Below are 15,428 nucleotides of genomic sequence, written 5' to 3' on the forward strand. Positions count from 1 at the left end.
CAGGAAAAGTTAAATAGCCTCTGTGTAAGTCTGTATATGTCTGTATGTCAAAATTGGCATTGAATGTTTGCCATATATGTGTACACTGTAATCCGTCCTGAGTCCCCTGCGGGATGAGAAGGGCGGAATATAAGAACTGTAAATAAATAAATAAACTCCCAGAAATCCTAACAGCTGGTAAACTGGCTGGGGTTTCTGGGAGTTGTAGGTCAAAACTCCTGGGTACCCAGAGGTTGAGAACCGCTGCATTAGTCCAACTCTTGACCATCCTACTTATGCACTTTATTCTTCCTATTTGAGTTAGTCTGTGCTTTCTGTCATCTCTCTGAGTACATGTACACTGTAGCATTAATGTAATTCAATGCCACTTTAACTGCTATGACTTGGTACTATGGAATCACAGAAGTAGTAGTTTTACAAGGTCGTTAGCCTGTTCTGCCTACGAGTGCTGGTGCCTCACCAAACCACAAATCCCAGTATTCCATACCATTGAGCCATGTAGTTAAAGTGGTGTCAAACTGCAGTATTTCTACAGTGCAGATGCACCTTCTCTTCTTCCCTCCTGCCACAAAATGTCCTTTCAGACTTGCCTTTCACATTCCCCTGATCATTTGTTTTCATCTCTTTCTTTTTACACCAATTCAGACAAGAGGTTTTGCCACCACAAGCCATCAATTCTGATTTACAATGAACATACTTGCTTTATAAAGGTGTGTAGTTGTGGGTACCACAACTAAGCCATCTATATTTCACCCTACCCAATGTAATGTTATGACTTTAGAGACTTTTCAACATAATACCTTCATGAAGATTGGCAATCTCCTCTAAAAATATACAAGAAAAGCCTTTAGGGAAAGGGATACTTCTGGCATTCTAAGATATTGCTAACATCATGCCTCTATGTGTAAAACTTTGCTTTGCAGAACTATTTCCCAGTTGCTTCATCTTCTATTTTTAATACTGTATCCTGTTAGTTATAATTACAATATGTCCAGAACCTAAGTATGCAAGACAAAAAGGATTGATCAGTTATGACTGACTAATTCTTTTATGATCGTTTTTATATTTTCAATTATGTTTAAGCATTATATTTTGGAAGGAAAGTACTTTTTTCTCTCCTTTCCTCTTTTTACTGCTGGCTACTGAATCATACTGTATCACCTATGCCTCCATTATAAAGTGATTTTACATAAGTTCTCTTTCAAAAAAGCAGATGTATTTTAGGACACAGAAGGAGCTGCTTTTTATTCCCACCAGAACTTTTTAATTCCATCATACTCGTTTTCTTAACTAAATAGGAAAATGTTTCTAACATGCTGAGGATATCCCTTCTTGTTCCCAAATGATTTTTTCTGGAAAAGTAAGATGACAAAAGCCTTCCAGGAATACTCCTGATTTTATACCAAATTAAAACCACAGCTGCGCCGAGCTGGTTTTTCTACATAAGCAGATTCTAGAGAGCATTTACTTGAGCTTTTTACCCAAGTAATAAACCCAAGTAAATTCTCTCAATTGATTCCTCAATTGATTGGCATCTTTCGTGTACTTTCTTACACTCAGACAATAAGCACCTACATTACCATTTTTCTTTGTAATTCTAGCATAATGTTACAGCAATATTCACTTTTTGGGTGTGCTTCATAAAGGAAAACCAGAATGGTGCTGAGCAGGCCTGTAGCTGGACTTCTGTATCCACAGATTCAACTTTTAACATGAAAATATGTATTCCTCAAAATAAAATCCAAATGGCAAATCTCAATTTTGCCATTTTATATAAGGGGCAACATTTATTACAACATTACTCTGTGTGTGTGTGTGTGTGTGTGTGTGTGTGTGTGTATATATATATATATATATATATATATATATATATAATAGGACTTGAGCATCCAGAGATTTGGTATCCATTATAATGCCTAAAACCAACTCCCAACAGATACCAAGGACCCACTATACACAATATATAACATTCTATTCAGTGCATAGCAGTGACTAGGAATGTATCAATCTTCAGAGGTTGTTGATTGTAAATCCAATCATTTCTGGCAAATAGCTGTGCAAGGCTGATGCTAATAAGTGTTGCAATCCTCAAACATCTGGAGACCGCAGTTTACGAATCCATAATTTGTAGCAATTAAGTGTAAACTGAGAAAATAATAATAATAATAATAATAATAATAATAATACACTTTATTTATATTCTGCCCTTCTCCCCAAGGGGACTCAGAGCGGATTACAGCATTTACACACATAGGCAAACATTCAGTGCCTTTACAATCATATACAATGAGACACACAAACACAAACAAAGGCAGAGGCTTCTCCTTTCATTTCCGGTATCTGGAGGCGGTGCTCATCTCTGGCTCTGGGGAGATGCTTTCTTCACTTTCAAGCCAAGGAGCCTGTGTTGTCACCTCCTGACTATATGGCCGGCAAGACTGCTTGGAACAGCTCTTTTGCCTTTTCCCACCAAAGCAGTATCTATTTATCTACTCACATCTGCAAGTTTCTGCACTGCTAGGTTGGCAGGAGCTGCAGCTGACAGATGGGAGCTCACTCCATCTCATGGTTTGACCCATTGCACCACCGCACATTTCTTTAAAATAATTTCAGAGGTAAACACTCATTTTCTGATCCACAAACTCCAGGTCTCTGCCTCTATCCTATCTTCTATATTGTACTTATTGTAGTATTGCACTAGAAAACATAGAAAAGCACCATCACTATTCCACTGGTGGGAGCCCTTACTAGGAGACAATGGGGGAACCACATGAGATTCATATGGCAAAGTGTTTTGCCGCATGCTTAGTCAAAGTCAATTGCTGCCTTCTAGTTCTTCAAAATGAGCAATCAGCCTAGAGACAGCGATAGTCACTCATTATTTTGTCATCTTACTTTTTCCAGAAAAAGTCAAAAGGCCATAATAATTTATGTTGTTGTGCAAGTCATTTCCAGTTTATGGTGACCATAAGGAAACCCTATTCTGGATGTTTTCTAGAGCTGAAAGTATGCAACTTATCCAAGGTTGCCTAGTGAGTTTCTATGGCCAAGCAAGGAATTGATGCCAAGTTTCCAAAGTCATAGTCCAACATTCAAACCATTACACTTTGTTGAAAAGACCAAAAAAAATCCCTAGGAAGAATGTTTCAAAATCTGAGAGAAGTCACAAAAGAGACCCTTTTCCATGTTCCCTCCAATCATGCCTGTGAAAGTGGTAGGACAGAGAGAGAAGTTTTGGGCAAGCTGGGTTGCTGTGACTTTTCAGGGCAGTATGGCCATGTTCCAGAAGCATTCTCTCCTGATGTTTCACCCACATCGATGGCAGGCATCCTCAGAGGTTGTGAGTTCTGACCCAATGTTATGGAATCCTGGGATCTGTAGTTTGGTGAGGGACCAACGCTATTTATTTATTTATTTATTATTTACTGTATTTATATATCACTTTTCTCACTCCTGGGGGGACTCAAAGTGGTTTCCAGCATAGTCATGGCAAAATTTCTTGCCAACATACATGTGAAAAACCAAAACATAAAATCAAACAATAACATATAACTGGAAATTAAACTATTAAAACCACATTAAACCATAAAACATAAGCAACAAAGAAGACAAAAGACCATGTAAAACTCCAACTTCCATGACTCCAGAGCATTGCACCATGGCAATTAAAGTGGTGTCAAACTCCACTAAATCTACAGATGCACCTGCTGTTGGTCCCAAGAAAAGCAGGGAGGGGATATCCCTCTAGAAATAATCAGACCTTCTAAACCTCATAGAGAGAGAGATAGATAGATAGATAGATACATAGATAGATAGATAGATAGATAGATAGATAGATAGATAGATAGATAGATAGACATGTGTATTCATCGTGTCAGATCCCCTTGTAAGCTTTGAGAAAGATGCAGAAAGGCCTGTGGAAACTTTTTTCCATCACAGACAGCTCTGCTGAATCAGGGGAATAGACTTCAACATGATGTAAGCATGTGCTTCAAACACTTGGATCAGATTCTTTGCGAGCTGGCACCGTCCCATAGCTTTGGAAAGTAATGTTGTAAAAGATCATAAATATACAGGCTGAACATAATTAATTAAACTTATCCAGTGCCGAAACATTCATATGTCAGACACTGAAACTGCACAATGAGTCACATTATCCAATTAAAGTTATAATTGTTCAAAAGGCAAGTTAAATTAAGATTCTGAAGCCTGTTGAAGAAATGTAAAGGAAGATTAATAGACAAATATTTTGGCTTATTAAACTAGGGTGGAACTATCATGTGCCAGACTTGACTGAAATTCTGGTTGGGGTTGTTGTTTTTAAATTTTGTCACGCCAATAATAATTTAAGAAGAGAACTTCTATGACAAAGTTGTATTTCACAAGATGAATATTCCATGTAGTGACTAAATCTGAGAATTACTGTAAATCGAATGACATAGAATCCCCAAAACAGAATGAATTTCACAGAAGAATAACTATTATGGTTTGGTATCTATGGCAATAGCTAAAATTAGGTTTGTGACAACTATTCATAGGAAGGAAGCATAAAGGCTGTAAGGTTTACTAAAGAAGAGGAAATGATGCTTATTAATTAAAAAATACTTTATCACTGTAGTTTTTCCACTAGACTAGGACACCCATCTCTAACACTACATTTCTTCTCCAGCTGGCAGAGTCTTTTTCCTGTCTTTCTTTCTTTTTCCATTTCATCACATCTTTATCTCAAAACTAAAGCCTTCCTGAAAGGCAATGTAACTATTTTATATTTAACTGGCCTTCAAGGCAGATTACAAATACCAATAAAACATGTAATGAAAACAAACAAGTGAGTAGTTGGTGAAACAATAACTCCAGAAAGAGTTGTTCTCACATCTCTAATGTCCCTGAGTGCATCAGCAACATCAAACCTGGTCCAGGAAAACATAAGGAAACCTACATGTGAAAGAGGTAGAAGAGTCTTCTGGATTGGATTCATTAGGTAGGGCAAGGTAGCAAATTTTGGGAGTACCATTAAGAAGAAAATCTTAAGGAAGATGAAAAGAACACCCAACTGTTTATTATTCACTTCACTGTGAATGGAGAAGATTGTGTTTATCTGCATCCAGAATTTTATCTTTATCATCATCAGCAGCAGAAACTGCCTCTTCTTCTCTTCCTCTAAGGTCAGGGCAGTAGCATCTGGGATGAAGGGAGGGCTATCATCTGTTTGTGCCCAGAAATGACCTTTATAATAGAGGTTGAGACAGAAACTGGAAATTATTCTTTAAAATTAGTTAAATTAATACATAAAATGTTTTGAATTTTTTTTTACGTCTTATCCATTTATTTCCCAATTATATCCCCATTCATGTATTCAGGAGGGGATTTTACATTCTGTGAAAGGAGGAGAAGCCAGACAAGAACAATAACTGTATGCTATATTTATTTACCACATTTATTTATTTACCACATTTATATACCGCCCCTCTCAGCCCGGAGTCGACTTGGAGCGGTTCACAATTGGCAACAATTTGATGCCTCAACAATTATAACAAGTAAAACAATCATAAAATACTGTTAAAAATATTAGCATACAATATAAGAATATAAAAAACCATACAAAGCCTTAAAACATTATCGTGAGCATCTCCATGTCAAATCATTATTCAATTGCATTGTCAAGTGGTTCCATGATTTCATATAACTATGTCGTATTTGGGAAAGCCTGCTCAAAAAGCCAGGTTTTCACCTTTCTTCGAAAAGTCAGGAGGAAGGGGGCCGATCTTATATCCCTAGGCAGGGCGTTCCACAGTCGAGGGAGACTGAGAGGTATAGAAAAAAATGGTATCTGTGCTCTCTCACCAATTCCAAATATCAATGATGGGTGCACAGTTCTACTCATACATTCACAAATGTTACGGGACAAATACAAAGGAGAGATGTGGCAACCTTGAAAACTCCTGAGAAGGGAGGAAGGGACAACCCCTCACCCACCAGCATCTCTGATGTTTGCAGTATGGGGAAAAATGAACTTAATCAACAGGTCTTAATGAGTGTCTCTTTCTTCATGATGAATGTAGTGGGGAGCTTCATTGCTTGTGATAAATACATTATTGAGGAGTTCAATATTTTCAATACTTAGTTTAACTTTATGTCCAGATATGGTGCTGGCCAAGTCCTTAAATTGTAAAGGTTCTTGACTAAAGAATACATTTGTTTGTCACAAAATTTGTGTTTTTCTATTTTCATTTTATTTATTATTTACTTCATTTCTACCCTGCCTTTCTTGACCCAAGAAGGGACTCAAGGCGGCTTACAAATCCAGCAAAAATTTAATGCCACACAGGTAAACAATAACACATCTCATAAAAATACAAACAATCTATAGATATAAGTGATTAAAATTCATAATGATCTATCAAAAAAGATTAAAAACCACATATAAAATGCTAAGTCATGATCTCATGTCCAATCATTTTCCAAAATCCATAGTCCATTATTCAAGCTGTTGAAGTCCCACTTTTCAGATAACACCAGCTATGTGATGATACAGCACAGGTTGCAACTTTTTGCTGTGCTCTCTTCAATATCATTATTTTAACAATGTTGGTTGTATAAAATAAAGACTTTTCAAATTTTCATAGATATGCAATATGGTTCTATCTACATCCTAAGTGAGGCATTTCATATTGTGCATTATATTTGGACTTAATATGCAAATAAGTGGCAGGGGAATCTAACAATCAGTTTCGCTCTATGGCTTCAACATTTAATATCTCTAGCCCATGGCTACTTCACATATCCGGCAGTAAGGATTTAAGTTACTAGGCACAATGCTACACATCCTTCAAAGAGTTGTTTCTTTAATGCTACTTTGGACAAGCTGGGGGGTTTGGCCTGTCAAAGCTCCCTATTGTTTTATTATTTTTAACCATACTGGCTCGTAAGATTTCTGTAAACAAGGAAAGATATTGTTCTTTCACAAACATAAAAAGATGCAAGACAGCAAGTTTACATTTTAGTATGTCAGAACCACAAATACGTTCATGGAAAGAGTAATTACAGGGCAGAAAACAACATAAAATTACATGATGCAATCCACCTTCCACCTCTTTCCCAGGGCAATATATAATTCATGTTAAGTGTCCAGAGCAAAGTCCAAAAAAAAAGGAGGAGGGAGGGAGGGAGGGAGAGAATTTGCTTCTTTACATCAGTTAAAATAACAACTGATGGAAGAGCCTAAAGGCTGGAGGAGACATACATTTGTGAAAAGTATTTTCTAAAAGAAAGGAATTTTTTTGCAGCAATTCATAACTCCTGGCCTACATAACATCATTATTTTTTCTGTGTCTGAAACACTGCCACAAAATGAAATGTTACTATTTCCTCTTTTTTCAGGTTGAAAAAGCTTATTGAACAAGACACAGCATATCAGGCAAAGAAAGAGAAGGAAAACACCAGAAAAATAAGCAAATTGAAGGAGGAGCTGACAAAACTCAAGTCATTCACATTAATGGTAGTGGATGAACAAGAAAAGCTTACAGAACAGCTAAACCTCCAAAGTCAAAAAATCCAAGACTTAACCACCAGTGCAGAACAAGCACATGAGAAACTATCACTTGCAGAAACAAAAGCACAAGAAGAAGAGGAGAAAGCTCTCCGGCTGGAAGCTGAGCTTCAAGCCCAAGCCAATAACGCTTCCCAAGAACAAGAGGCTACTATGGCCAAATTAACCAATGAAGAAAGCCAAAACCGCCAGCTACGCTTAAAATTAACAGCTCTTAGTCGACAAATTGATGAACTTGAAGAGACTAATAAGTCTTTACGAAAGGCTGAAGAAGAACTGCAAGACCTGCGAGAAAAAATAAACAGAGGAGAATGTGGAAATTCTACTCTTCTGTCTGAAGTAGAGGAGCTAAGAAAAAGAGTACTAGAAATGGAGGGGAAAGACGAAGAGCTCATAAAAATGGAAGAGCAATGCAGGGAACTCCACAGGAAGCTAGAAAAAGAAGCCTCACAGAGTAAAAACTTTAAAGTAGAAGTTGACAAGCTGAACAAGAGAATTATGGAACTTGAGAAACTAGAGGATGCTTTCAGCAAGAGTAAGCAGGAATGTTATACTCTGAAATGTAACCTAGAAAAGGAAAAATTGCTAACCAAGCAGTTGTCACAGGAACTAAATGGCTTAAAAGCTCGTATGGGAGAGCTTGAAACCATTGAGAGTAAATTGGAAAAAACAGAACTCACTCTTAAAGAAGACTTGAGTAAATTGAAAACATTAACAGTAATTCTCGTAGATGAAAGAAAAACAATGAATGAAAAAATAAAACAAACAGAAGAAAAGCTAAATACTGCAAATACGCAACTTCACCTGGAGCAAAAAAAAGTAATGTCAGTCACAGAAAAACTGATCGAGGAGAGTAAAAAGGCACTGAAATCGAAGACTGAGGCAGAGGAAAAAATGTCCAGTCTCACAAAAGAAAGAGATGAGCTAAAAAACAAACTAAAAGCAGAGGAAGATAAAGGGAATGATCTCTCTTCCAAGATGAATCTGCTAAGGAAAAAGCTGCAATCCCTAGAAGCCATCGAAAAAGACTTTCTCAAAAATAAACTGAAAGAGACAGCCAAGCCTAGTCCACCTTTACAGCAAGAAAACAACAAAATTAAAGAACTAGCTCAGGAAATTGAGAGGCTCAAACACAAACTTAAACAAATGAAGGCCATAGAAGATGACCTCATGAAAACAGAAGACGAGTTTGAATCTTTAGAACGAAGATACATTAATGAACAAGACAAAGCCAGATTTCTGTCAGAGGAACTTGAGGTTGCGAAAAGAGAACTGGCCCGGTATAAACTAGCAGAGAAAACAGAATGTAACCATGAACAGAGATTATTCCAAAAATTCAAGGAAGAAGCAGCCAAGTCAGGACATCTTTCAAGGGAAGTAGATGCGCTGAAGGAAAAAATTCATGAATACATGGCAACAGAGGATATTATCTGTCATTTGAGAGAAGACCACACAATTCTGCAAAAGAAACTCACTCACCAAGAAAACAAAAACAAAGAATTAGGAAGAGAAATGGAAATCCTGTCTAAAGAACTAGAGAGGTACAGGAGATTCAGTAAAAGCCTTAGACCAAGTCTCAATGGAAGGAGAATTTCTGACTTGCAAGTTGTCTCCAAAGAAGTCCAAACAGAACCATCAGACAATGAACCACCTGATTACAAAAGTCTAGTTCCTTTGGAACGAGCTGTCATCAATGGACACTTATATGAAGAAAGTGATAATGAAGATGATGACAATGATGATGAGCAACCAGTGTCTTTCAAATGTAATTCCTCTGTTCCAAATGCAGTAAACAACAGCAAACTTTGGATACCCTGGATGAAATCCAAGGAAAGCCATATTCAAAATGGGAAAGTTCGTGCCAAGCAGAATGGAAACTGCATTCAGCCTGGGAATTTAGTTCTAAGCCACACGCCAGGCCAGCCTCTACACATAAAAGTTACTCCAGATCATGGACAAAACACAGCTACCCTTGAAATAACAAGCCCTACTACAGAAAGTTGTCATTCTTTTACCAGTACAGCTGTGATACCCCACTGTGGCACACCAAAGCAAAGGATAACCATAATTCAAAATGGGTCTTTAACACCTATAAAATCTAAAGTAGCTGATACTCACTCAAGACCAGAGCAAGCCATCTCACCTCGATCTCAAACTCCTGAGTCATGTAGATCTGTAACTCCTGAAAGAACAATGTCTCCTTTGGCTCTTTCAACCTCCTCAAGTTCCCCAGAACAGTTAATTTCACCAGAGCCCCTGGAAATTGGTGACAGGCATACTATCTTCCGAGTATCCCCTGAATGTCAGTCATCCTGGCAGTTTCAAAGGTCTAACAGTTCTGGATCTAATGTGATAACTACCGAGGATAATAAAATACATATTCATTTGGGGAACCCTTATGTTAAAACTATTCCTAATCCCGCAAAAACAGCTCATCCTTGCACTCCAATGCAGGATAACAGAACTCCAGCATTAACTAATGGAACACCGGGCAAACAGATCAACAAAATCACCAGCAGTATCACTATTACTCCAACAGCCTCTCCTCTCCCAAGACAGGCACAAATTACAGTAAGTAATGTATATAACTGACTTTCCCTGTTGTGCTGCCATACTTACAGTCAATGCAAGCTTACCGTTTTCCATCCAGCCAAGAATGATTTCGGACATTCTAACCAGAATTTTTTGAGTTTTGTGCATGTGACCTACAACAGCATATGGAACTAACATGAAGACTTCACCCTTTGATCATACCATGTGTGCACTTACTGTATTATTTGTTCATTTAAATAACTTTTTGTAAAATGCCTAGAATTGAACCTGTATCGATGCATCTTTTATGTATTTACATTTTCAGTAGCTGTTATTATGTTTGACTACAACTGTTTCCATGAAATATTTTCACATCACATGACAGTAAATATTTTTGTAACTATCACTTACAGAATTCATTGTTTTGTCTTCCCCTGTGTGCAATTTTCTTGCATGTAAAACTGTTTAATTCCAGCTTAAGTCTGTTAATTGTTTGCTACCTTGCCTAGTTCTTTGATATTCATGTGACTGTAAAGAGAAATACTTACAGATCAAATATTTCCAAATATGCATGTACTGTTTTACAAAATAATGATGCACAAAATTACAAAAAAAACACAACCCTATAATGATGAGCTGTGAGCCAGACAGCAGTTGAAGTGAAATCTGAACCAGCAATGAACTCTTTGAGTAATGCAAGGCAACACACAATCTCGAAGGCAAGAACTGAGGAATTTTCAGTTCGCCATATGTTTTGGACTGCAATTTCCACAAACCTTGGGCTATGCTGGGTCAAGTCACTGACCAAACTTCTGGCAGACCTCACATTCCCCAAGGCACATCTAATGCACTGGCTAAACTTTAAAGATTGTTTCAAGGTACAGATGTGAAATGTTTTTAGCATTTTAAAACTAAAAATAAAACTTCACCTGATCAGAATAGACCCAATAAATCAACGGAATTTACTTACATACTGACACATCATTTGATATTAGATTCAATGAGTCTAATTGGGTCTAACTAATAGGATTCAGACCAAAGTAATCACACATATCTGACATATGTTCTTCCTACAGTTAAATCCTTCTGGGTAAAAGAGCAGTTGTGCATCTAATCTATCAATAATGCCTCCCATTACTTGTCCTGGAGAATAGCTTTTCAAGTAATTTGTTGAACTAGATTAATCCTGATGCCTAGAACCTAAGCATTTCAATAAGTTCATATTATAGTATTTTCTCAGAGCTCACAGCTAAATATTTTTATGCTATCTTTAAAAACCACAATTCTTCCAGCTGTTTATTGCTGTTTATTTCCACTGATAGGCTGACTATGCAGCAGGAAAATCACTCCATTCTTGAATCATCATTTTTAGTATTCTTATTTTCCTTTCATCATATTTTTGGCTATTCTCCCTTTGAATTTAGTAAGCTTCGTTTTCACCCTTCTTTTACTTCTAGTTCTTTCGATTACCAACCAAGGCTTACTATCGTTGGAAGTGAAGTCTATTCTATTCTAAAGGGACCAGTTTACTCGGGCAATTTTGTGGATGCATTCTCAACTGCATCTGCATTTGCACTCACAGATAATGCATATTAAAGTGAGTTATGCTATACACAGATATAACTAGAAATTGTGCTGTATACTGATATAACTATCCGTAAATTCCCTTGGTAGCAGTTCTTTCAAACTACTGCAATCATAGAAATCAACATGATTGAATCCACATCTCAATTATCCTGTCAAGAGAGCAAAATAGACTTTTACAGATGAATGTACTGGTTTTAATTGAAAACTAACATTATGCACGCACTCATGTGAAATTAAGCAAACAGGTCAGATAAGCCTTGCATACATAAACGATACTGCTTCAAAGTATCTTCCAAAATGCATTCCATGGTGATGTTTTCTTTCACCCCTCTCCCTGTTTCTAATGTTTTCCATTTTGCTAGTGAAATCTATAGATAGATACTTTTCCAACATGTCAGGGACTTGGTGAGGTTGGCAAATCTGCTTTCCTCTTTTCTCTCTGTTTTGCTTTCTATACATCAGGGTTCCTCAAACTTTTTAAACAGAGGGCCAAGGTCACAGTCTCTCAAACTGTTGGAAGGCCGGATTATCATTTGAAAAAAGCATGAAAGAATTCCTATGCACACTGCACATATCTTATTTGTAGTGCAAAAACCCCCACTTTAAAACAATACAATAATTAAAATGAATTTTAACAAATATAAACTTATTAGTATTTCAATGAAAACTGTGGGTCTGCTTTTGGCTGATGAGATGTTGTTGTTGTTGTTGTTGTTGTTGTGTGCTTTCAAGTCAGACTTAGGTTGATCCTGAGCAACGGCTGGATAAATGACCTTGGAGGGCAGTATACGGCCCCCGGCCTAAGTTTGAGGACCCCTGCTATACATGCTCAGTAAGGGATTCTGGAGGCCGCGATTTTCCTTGCCTATCACACATAAATACATCAATCTATTGTAGGATCACTTTGAACTGAAACCCATTCTTTCCAACATTGAGCTTTATGGAAACCCATTCTTTCTCCAACACTCCTTCTCCAACAATCCTTTCTCCAACACTCCTCCCAATGACAATGCTACCAAAAAGCAAAACAAAAAACCCAATCCTTTCAGCTAGACAGAAAGGGAAGGCTAGACAGGACTCCTGTAAAAGGATCTTGCAAAAAGTAGCTTCCTTGTCACAGGCTTTATTAATCAAGGAATGCCTGGGTGAAAATTCAATAATCACTTCAGTAGGGATCATTAGTAATTCAACTGAAGCTCGCTCTATCTATCTATCTATCTATCTATCTATCTATCTATCTATCTATCTATCTTAGTAAATACAGACACAGATTAGACAAGACAATGTCATTTTCCAGAATGTGAAAGTCTGGACATCTAATTCTATTGGCTTCTCTGGTAAACTCCAGGCATTTCATTTAAAAAGATGAGAACCAAGTCTCCTTCACCACTGCTATAAACAAAAGTATATTGAATGGTGAATAGTTCACATTGCTTTCGAATTGACAAAAAATTACATCCACATCTTTTCAAAAGTGCAATTCTATGCCAAAAATCATGTTTTAAAAAGCCATCATTGTAAGACTGGAAAAGGGCGGGCAAGAAATTACATCAATTGCCCTTATGGTTCCTCTACTTTTAACTTAAATACAGTGTTTCTTTTAAATGCTTCAAATGGTAACCACATCCTGTGAATTTAAGCAATTTATCCCAAACCCACACTAAATTAAACATCCTATAATACAGAATTCAGAAATCCTTGAATCATCAGTTACATCATACAAAGTAACATGAACAAGCTTTTTTTCCCTAAAAGCATTTAGCCATTATTTTCTTGAGGGTTTCTGAATGTATTCTAGAAACTACATTATATGGTCACTTTAAATTCATTTAATGCAGTTTAACTGCATTGAACTGCAGATATGACTCCATACTGACCATATAATACAGATTCAAACTGTGTAATACGGCAGTGTAGATAAGCACTCAACTGTGTTCATAAAAAGCAGTGGTTCTCAATCTGTGGATCCCCAGGTGTTTTGGCCTACAACTCCCAGAAATCCCAGCCAGTTTACCAACTGTTAGGATTTCTGGAAGTTGAAGACCAAAACATCTGGGGACCCACAAATTGAGAATCATTGATAGAAAGGATCATAGCATATTCTCGATCAGGCCAAGACCTAGATCCTGTTGTTACTCCTGACTACAGCTGACCTCTTCAATCAACAGAATGTACAGTATCTATATGATGACTCACCATTTGTTAATTAATTGAATGGGTCCTGCTGCAGTTGGAAATAACAAACTAACAAAATGTGAGCCCAAATATGATAGGTAATTTAAATGGCATAACATGTTTTAGGAGCCCCCGGTGGCGCAGTGAGTTAAACCGTTGAGCTGCTGAACTTGCTGACTGAAAGGTCGGCCGTTCGAATCTGGGGAGTGGGGTAAGCTACCACTGTTAGCCCCAGCTTCTGCCAACCTAGCAGTTCAAAAACATGCAAATGTGAGTAGATCAATAGGTATCACTTTGGTGGGAAGGTAAAGGCACTCCATGCAGTCGTTCCGGCTACATGACCGAGGCAGCATCTACGGACAACGCCAGCTCTTTGGTTTAGAAATGGAGAAGAGCACCACCCCCTATAGTCGGGTGCAACTAGAATTAATGTCAAGGGAAACTACCTTATTTAACATGATTTAACATGAACCTACTCCTCTTAATCTTTTATTTATAGCATTACAATTATATAAATTGATTACCTGTTTCCCAGATTCAGATATCTTTCTTACTGTATTTTACAGAACTATCTCTATAAATTTGCTTTCCAATCTATTTCATTGCCTCTTTATAAACATTTTCACTGAAATAAGCTGTCATTACAGTGGCAGAAAAACTACAGCAAGGATTCCCACCCAAGGCACAAGTACAGGATTGGAAAGCTCACACATATACCAAACAAACATACACAGCAAAATTCACTCCAAGGGCTTCAGTATAATCCCTGTCCTACTTCAAAATATTCCATTTAACACAAAAAGAGAGACAGAGAGACAGACTGACTGACATTTCCACTCACATTTTAAGAATGTAAAATTAAAATCAACAAAATGGAGTACTTCTTGAACTTTTCCACTTTTCCTGTTTAAGAAACAGGGCTTCTTAAACTTTTCCACTCAGGACCCCTTTCGGAACAGGAAAGTTTTTCATGACCCCTGATATATAAATATATATAATAGGTAAAAAAATAAAACATTTATTGATGACAAATTAGCATTTACAAAACCTGGAACAAGCTGATTTTGCTTTTTCTGAAGTACAACTAAAGCATCCTCTGCAGAGTCCACTGCACAACAAATTTGTGTAAATGTCTAAAACAATTCAGAAAACTTTTACTGTTGCAAAATTTTTCAGGGTCCTACATTGAGCTAAAGAGACCCCATTTGGGTTCCTACAGTTTAAGAAGATGTGCTTTAGGAAATAGGATCAGAATTAACATGCAAAATCCTAACCTGACATCAATCCATCTAAAATTAATCATAGCTAGAGCTCCACTATGAGTCTATGCAGTTCTACAGATTGTGTTTGGTAAAAAGCAACTATATTCATATGTAGAAATGCATACATCTCTTTTCACACATTTTCCAATCTACTCCGGTCCTCTAAAACAGTTTCCTAAGGACAGTCTTTCAGTGGTCTACAAGCATCTGCAGTGGACACAGTGGATCTAGTGAAAATTACAGACATATCTATAAGCCTATATTTGGTGAGGCTTGCACAGATTACAATGCCGCTTGAAAAAGATGCTACCTTTCTGCAACAC

General features: G+C 37.2%; 2 protein-coding genes across 4 annotated transcripts in view; one reads left to right on the plus strand and one right to left on the minus strand.

The window, feature by feature from the left end:
- Positions 1 to 15,428, minus strand: part of CMSS1 (cms1 ribosomal small subunit homolog) — a 236,391-nt gene that overhangs the window by 210,253 nt on the left and 10,710 nt on the right. The window lies entirely within an intron of this gene.
- Positions 1 to 15,428, plus strand: part of FILIP1L (filamin A interacting protein 1 like) — a 72,763-nt gene that overhangs the window by 53,623 nt on the left and 3,712 nt on the right. For both annotated transcript variants that reach the window (XM_060770723.2, XM_060770722.2), the window contains one exon: positions 7,381 to 10,120. In XM_060770723.2, coding sequence (XP_060626706.2) covers positions 7,381 to 10,120 — 2,740 coding nt within the window. The remainder of the gene's footprint in view (positions 1 to 7,380; positions 10,121 to 15,428) is intronic.

The sequence above is a fragment of the Anolis sagrei genome, chromosome 3 (genome assembly GCF_037176765.1).
Source record: "Anolis sagrei isolate rAnoSag1 chromosome 3, rAnoSag1.mat, whole genome shotgun sequence".
In the NCBI taxonomy this organism is placed as follows: Eukaryota; Metazoa; Chordata; class Lepidosauria; order Squamata; family Dactyloidae; genus Anolis; species Anolis sagrei.